The following is a 7,779-nucleotide window of genomic DNA, read 5'->3' on the forward strand; positions in this document are numbered from 1 at the left end:
TACTTGAGACCATAAAGTAAATAAATAAGTATATAACGAACAGGGTGACCAAAAATAACTGTACCTATACAGTATGCTATAACTTCTGTATTCTATAGGCCTATAGGAACAAACTTTGAACATGAACGCTATTGCTGTTATTTTTGTACTTGTCTTTTGTGTTTAACCTAACCCTATAATAACACTGGTCACTGCTGAAATAGTGAAAACTCTTTTTTGCGTTTAATCTAACCCTATAATAACATTGGTCACTGCTCAAATTGTGAAAGCTCATTTTTGCATTTGACCTAACCCTATAATAACACTGGTCACTGCTCATATTGTGAAAGCTCTTTTTTGCGTTTAACCTAACCCTATAATAACACTGGTCACTGCTCATTTGTGACACCTCCTTTTATAGCAACATTCCATTGACGTAACTTCTGAACAAGTACCGTTACATTTTCAACGTTATCGATTGTAGGTACCTGCATGATATCAAAACAATACTCAACATAAAATGTAATATACGCAGGGTCCAGTCTTCTGATAAATCTATTCTTTCATACAGGGTGGGTTTTCATTCAGCTATGTATGATTAATCCACTTTGTGTTCTTCAAAGTAGGTTTGAAAAAGTTCATTCTAGGAAAAATAACTACTATCAACTCGTTGCAGGCAAAAGATGATTGATTAGGTACAAGCACATGAAGTATCTTTAAACTAGAATGAAAAGTAGTACCCTCCAATCTCACCTGAAAGCGACTCTGTATAACTTCGAGCAAATGTCTCGTTATCTTGGAATGTCTCCTTATCATATCCGTGTTGATTAATTCACTTTGTGTGGAGTTCTTCAAAGTAGGTTTGAAAAAGTTCATTCTAGGAAAAATAACTACTATTAACTCGTTGCAGGCAAAAGATGATTGATTAGGTACAAGCACATGAAGTATCTTTAAACTAGAATGAAAAGTACCCTCCAATCTCACCTGAAAGCGACTCTGTATAACTTCGAGCAAATGTCTCGTTATCTTGGAATGTCTCCTTATCATATCCGTGGATTGTTTACTGTTGAACGGATAGGCAATACACCGGGATACAAACACATAAAGTTGTATTCGACGCTTCCTCTCCTCCTCTTGTTTCTCCTGGGAGTCCTGAGGGTCCATCACTTCCTTGTCCAAGTTATCCGTGTGGCTGTTCTGCCGGGTGATAGGGGAGGCATTACGAATGTGAGCTTGGCTGATACTATCACGCGGGGACACCTTCTCTGATTGAGACTCATATGACGGTGAAACAGATCTGTGGAGAGGAGGAATTCAAGTTGTGCTAAGTCAGTTCTTGTTTCTCCTGGGAGTCCTGAGGGTCCACTTCCTTGTCCAAGTTATCCGTGTGGCTGTTCTGCCGGGTGATAGGGGAGGCATTACGAATGTGAGCTTGGCTGATACTATCACGCTATTTTTTCAGCTTTAGGAGCAATTTTGCAATGAAATTACATTTCTTTCAAAAATTACTAGATTTTGACCTCAAATCACTAGATATGCCAAGAATTCACAAAATTTAGTGAAAAATCACTAAGTCTGGAGACACTGAACTCACCACTTGCGGGCTCGATATAATCCACAGTATAGCCATCTAACTGCATAAATTCCGAAGGATCAGATTTCTTTTCCTTAAAGCTACACATTGCGAAAGTGTATTGCGATACTTGGACAAGGACGAAGTAACGTTTCTTCCATTTTCTCCACGTGCTTTTCCCATAGGCAAAGAGATATCTGAAGACACATCAATTCAGTAATATATCTTTATAATAAACGAAATTTTTTTACTTCCTTTTGATGACTTGACAAACAAAATTGTACCTGTTAGTTTTGTGAACTGTGGATCTCACTCAGACTCTTTTGCCCAAGGAGATTTGAAAAAAAGTGGAGAGAAACTCGAAAAATGTGTAGTAGACATTAACTGAGCGGTATATTACCAATATGGCCTTTACTTTTACATTGTGTTTAATTGACGTGTGTTCACACATACACAAAAATATAAATTAAAATATAAATGGTAGCCCGAAGCTTGGATAAAAGAGGAGGTTTAGAAATTGGCGAGAAAGAGAAATTCGACGGAGTTGACTTGGATAGCGATGTAAAGAGGGAATGCGACAGATATAATGGGGCATACCATAAAAAAAGTTGATAGTAAAATTTTGATCGTTCATTAGTTTCTAGTATCAACTGGCAAATTGAAGAGGATTGTAAATTGTAAATACGTCATTAAAATTCAAGTTCAACTTACCCACAGTGTTTCATATTCAAAGGTTTTTCCATTCGACAGGCAATTTTGATTTTCAAATCTTGATCCGCACAATTCTTAGGCACGAGCATTTTATGCCATTCAGGTGCCTTGGATGACAGAGGTGTGGGTCTCAAAATAACTTTCCCCAATTCTTTATCTTCTAAAGCTAACATGCCGGGGTTTTCAGTAAAAAGTTTTACTTTTATTGCTGGCAGAGGTTGGTTTGTACTGAAATCGGCCTGAGTATCCCACCTGGAATAGAAAGATAATATAGAACTTTTCATGATTTCAAGAGTTATTCAAATCAGACAGTTCGTTAATGAAGTAGGTATATTTACCTAGTACTTTTGAAAACTCAATGTAAGAAATTGAAATTTTGGAATGCTCCAATTCAACATAATACCTATAGGTATCTATATAATATCCCACCAACTTTCAGTGCAGTTTTCTTATTAATAAGTAAGTTTCTACATACGTATACATACGGAGGTACGTAGAAATCTATGTAAATTCAGAATAAGTAAAATTTACATACATAGGTTTTGACGCCTCGGCTTGATCAGTCTGTAATTTCTCCCCTCCTTCAACCTCCATCGTACAATACACTATCCTGTTAGGAGCCAAAGACTTTAACCCTTTCACTTCCATCACTATCACCTCCAGTTGAAAATTCAGAGTGATGTCCACTTTGGACAGCGAAACCGTCTCCGTGTATTCTTCTCCTTCCAACCTAGATATTGATCCCTGAGTTCTGAAACATTTATGGGTACATTTTCATAATTAATAATATGTCAAATATTTCCCACTAATTTTTTTGGTTATTAAAATGTCATTAATTAGGAAATACAAAATTGTTTATCATGTTATAAAATGTAAGTATTTAACCAAACATATGTATGCGTAGAAAGCAATTCAAGCCCTGCGTTCTTAAGGAAATATTTACTTTCTATAATTCAAATCAAATCTCAAATTCTTTGTGGTAAAGCAGAGCTTTTTCACAACTTTTGTGGATATCACAACATTACTAAGTGCCTCCTCTAAGTCAGGGTTAACCTAAAGAAACAAGAACGGTCACAAATGAGGCTATGCAAAAGAATAGAGTAGAATATACCTTGTTTATACTACCAGCATAGGACTGAAAAGTCCCTTTACTCTCGCAGTCTAAACAAGGTCCAAAAGGAGGGACCATTATCTCTACTGTTAACCCTCTTTTCATAAACCTCCTCAAATTAATGTCCATTTTCGAATAATAGCCGGGTACACAAAGTAAGATTAAAGTTAACCTCTTGGATCAAACAATCTGATTTGGAAAAATCATCAAATCAGATTGCTTATTTCGAGAATTAAACTGATTTTGAACTCAGCTTCAGGGCCATAATGATAATGATAATGCTTATTCATACTCCTTGCGTAGAACTGAAAAGTCCCTTTAGTCCAGGAGTAGGCTACAACTATTATTGTGGTCAAATTATATAATGGAGGATAAAATTCCATATCTCGGGATGGGATTGAACCCACGCCCTCCTTTTTACCAGGCGAGCGTCTTGACCAGTACACCACCGAGGCAGGTATTCTATTCATATTAAGACAGAACCACCAATCTAATATCTAATAGTTAGCTTGGACTGCTTGGAGGGTAGCGTGCGCGCCTGCCTTGTAAGCGCTAGGACACGGCTGATATTCAAACGAAGCCGTGATAAGGTTTGTTCTCGGAACAGCTGGCTTCCTCCTATCCCAGGAACTATTAGAATTTTATGACTATTAGAGTGAGAATATTTAGAAGTTCTATAGTTCTATTTGGAACATTTTAGAGATTATACCTATACTATACTAATATATATGTATATGTTTATTTAACATAAAAACGTGCTGCTCACAATATCGAGTATGTTTTTTTTTCAGGGCATCATTATTTGATTTTTCTTAAAATAACAACAGTTCAATTAAAAACAACCCGCACCATCTTCGCATCCCAAACCTCTTGCCCTCTTCCTTGTACCTCTGATCCTCATACTCATACTATACTAATTGGAAAAAATTAACATTCCTACCATTTTGAGGGTTAAGGGGAGACGAATCCTTTTTTTGGCGAATAGTCTAAATTCAAATTAAAAGGCTACCCTACTCTTATGATGGTCGAGCTTTTAAAAGGCTCACTAGGTAAACATCCATAATTTCTACGAGAAGTGGATGTATGTACCATAAAACCTCAAAAGGTTGTAAGTCTAACATGGTTGCTCAAAACAACTAGGTACTGTTTACAAAGTTGTAATAAAAACCTCTGGCTTCGAAATAAGAGCTAAATTAGTGGATGTGCCAGAACTCTCAATAGTTTAGGACTTACGTTCATAGCGTGAATCGTTCCATATGACGATGACCGGTTGGTTTACACCATCTCCTGTCTTTAAACCGTTCTTAGGGGTTGGTTTACACCATCTCCTGTCTTTATAACGTTCTTAGGGGTTGGTTTACACCATCTCCTGTCTTTATAACGTTCTAGGGGTTGGTTTACACCATCTCCTGTCTTTATAACGTTCTTCTGTTTCCACGTCTTCCAATTTATTGAGAACCCCTACTTGTAATGTATACACCACCGAGGCAGGTATTCTATTCATATTAAGACAGAACCATGGCACCAATCTAATAGTTAGCTTGGAGGGTAGCACGCCTGCCTTGTAAGCGCTAGGACACGGCTGATATTCAAACGAAGCCGTGATAAGGTTTGTTCTCGGAACAGCTGGCTTCCTCCTATCCTGTCTTTCTTCTCTCTTCGCTTTCAGGACGATAAGACCTTAGCAGTTACAGTTCCCTCTATCAAACCTCAAAGAATATAGGTAACCCTCCGAGTGTAAATGGGCAATAAAATTTGACCAAGTTCACTCGAGATATAATATTTAATACCTACGTACGTTATCTTATGATGCTATCGAACAAGACTAAGAAGTCCCATTGTTGTTATTTGACTAGTAGGTGATGTAGTTCGACACTGGCTAATTCGAAGAAGTAACAAATACCCTAGGTACTCTATTTAATGCTATCGAACAAGACTAAGGAGTCCCATTGTTGTTATTTGACTAGTAGGTGATGTAGTTCGACACTGGCTAATTCGAAGAAGTAACAAATACCCTAGGTACTCTATTTTCTTTATACCCTCTATTTTTTCCAGCAAAATTGATTGTCGTGACCAGGGAAGGCTTAGCCAATATTACATTATGTCGTAACGAACATTTCACGTAACATTTGACAGGGGCTTCCATGTTGGCACATTGGGGAGATTTAAGGGCCTTAAACAAACCTCTACAAATACGAGGTGGGATACACAAATACCTAAACATTACCATAACCCAAAGCCTCACTGCTACCTGTCTCCACCTTTCCAGATATTTGTATAGGATATAGATGCAGATGAAATGGCAGAATGCTTTGGAAAACAGAGGACTGAAAATCAACAGGACGGAAACAGTGCAGCTAAATTTTGGAACCGAGCAAGGACATGGAGAACAGGTGAAAGTAGTAGATAAGTTAGAGTATGACTAGTGAACAAAGAAGGAGACCTGGATTGTGAGATTGTGCATCGAGTGGCTGTAGCATGGATGAACTGGAAGAGAGTGACCGGCACCGGAGTATTGTGTGATAGGAAGATGAACTTGAGGATAAAAGGAAAAGTGTACAAATTAGTGGTTAGACAACTCGCGAGAAAAAGAATGAGCCATCAACGCTAAGTCAGGGTTAACCTAAAGAAACAAGAACGGTCACAAATGAGGCTATGCAAAAGAATAGAGTAGAATATACTTTGTTTATACTACCAGCATAGGACTGAAAAGTCCCTTTACTCTCGCAGTCTAAACAAGGTCCAAAAGGAGGGACCATTATCTCTACTGTTAACCCTCTTTTCATAAACCTCCTCAAATATCCATTTTCGAATAATAGCCGGGTACACAAAGTAAGATTCAAGTTAACCTCTTGGATCAAACAATCTGATTTGGAAAAATCATCAAATCAGATTGCTTATTTCGAGAATTAAACTGAGTTTGAACTCAGCTTCAGGGCCATAATGATAATGCTTATTCATACTCCTTGCGTAGAACTGAAAAGTCCCTTTAGTCCAGGAGTAGGCTACAACTATTATTGTGGTCAAAGTTTCCGGTTTGTTTTTGTTAGGCTACGCCGAGCAAAACCACTAAATGGATGAGTGACATGAACGGCCATGCCTTAAGGATTTACTAATCCGGAGGGAAGCGACGGATTTCGGCTAGTTAATTATAAATAAAACAAAAATTGTTTCATTTTGGACAGCTCTGTATCGTCCTGGTTGGTCAGTGCTGTTTTTATCCTGATTTGGACAGCTCTGTTCTATTTGGAAAGATCTTTGCTGTTCTATTTTCATCCAGCACGACTAGATGCTTTTATATTCTGTTTCCAGTTATGCAATAAGTATGCAAGACACGAAGGAAGATATTATCTGCACTCTGCAGTTTGTAGTGACATCTCCGAATAATAGTGTTGGAAATCCTCGCAATAGCGCAATATGAAACGTTCAGTTGATTTACATAATTATAATGTTAGGAACTATTAGAATTTTATGACTATTAGAGTGAGAATATTTAGAAGTTCTATAGTTCTATTTGGAACATTTTAGAGCTTATACCTATACTATACTAATTGGAAAAAATTAACATTCCTACCATTTTGAGGGTTAAGGGGAGACGAATCCTTTTTTGGCGAATAGTCTAAACTCTAAATTCAAATTAAAAGGCTACCCTACTCTTATGATGGTCGAGCTTTTAAAAGGCTCACTAGGTAAACATCCATAATTTCTACGAGAAGTGGATGTATGTACTAGAGATGGGTAATACTGAATACATTCACGATCCGGATCCGCGGATACGGATCGAGCGTCGATCCGATTACTTCAGTGAGTACAAAAGTATTCGAATACTTTTTACTCGTACTACGTACTCATCATAATATCATCGCGTAGGTAGATACAGATACTTCAGCAAGTCGCAAGACCCCAGAGCCCAGAGTTATAAATAGGTAGGTAGGTACCTAAGGAGAAGGAAATAATTATAAGACTAATAGGTTCAAGAACTCAAGAACAATTATTATTAGGTATTAAAGTTTTTAATGTAAATTCAAAATAGTAAGTAAGGTTAGTACACTTAGTACCTATAAGGAATAAAATTGTTAGGTATTCTGTTCTAAATTTCTAATCTAACGGCGGTTTTGTTGCGCATACCTACCAACTATTTAAAAACAAAAGCTGGTTCAAGTGGTTCAGGTTTTTTCCCGATCAGGTTTTTTTCCCCGACACAGATGTTGTGCCGAGGACTGATTCTGATAGAATGAGACCCGAACTGTTCCGAAATAATCCGATGCGAGCTCGGCGACTCCTCCCACCTTTCTTTTCTCTTCTCTTCTTGTTCTTGTACTCAACTCAATAGTTGAATATGTACATTACTCATAGGATTCTATGTAAAGAATAAAGATACCTATTTACTCATGATTACTTTTTT

General features: G+C 37.4%; 1 protein-coding gene across 1 annotated transcript in view; it reads right to left on the minus strand.

The window, feature by feature from the left end:
* Positions 1-3,016, minus strand: part of LOC103515153 (calcium-dependent secretion activator) — a 24,162-nt gene extending 21,146 nt beyond the window's left edge. Inside the window, exons 1-3 of the mRNA XM_008480076.3 lie at positions 2,799-3,016; positions 2,264-2,515; positions 1,574-1,749 (exon numbers count right to left, since the gene is read on the minus strand). Coding sequence (XP_008478298.1) covers positions 1,574-1,749; positions 2,264-2,515; positions 2,799-2,911 — 541 coding nt within the window. The 5' untranslated portion in view covers positions 2,912-3,016. The remainder of the gene's footprint in view (positions 1-1,573; positions 1,750-2,263; positions 2,516-2,798) is intronic.
* Positions 3,017-7,779: the final 4,763 nt, after the last annotated feature.

Source organism: Diaphorina citri, unplaced genomic scaffold, assembly GCF_000475195.1.
Source record: "Diaphorina citri unplaced genomic scaffold, Diaci psyllid genome assembly version 1.1 scaffold1285, whole genome shotgun sequence".
In the NCBI taxonomy this organism is placed as follows: Eukaryota; Metazoa; Arthropoda; class Insecta; order Hemiptera; family Psyllidae; genus Diaphorina; species Diaphorina citri.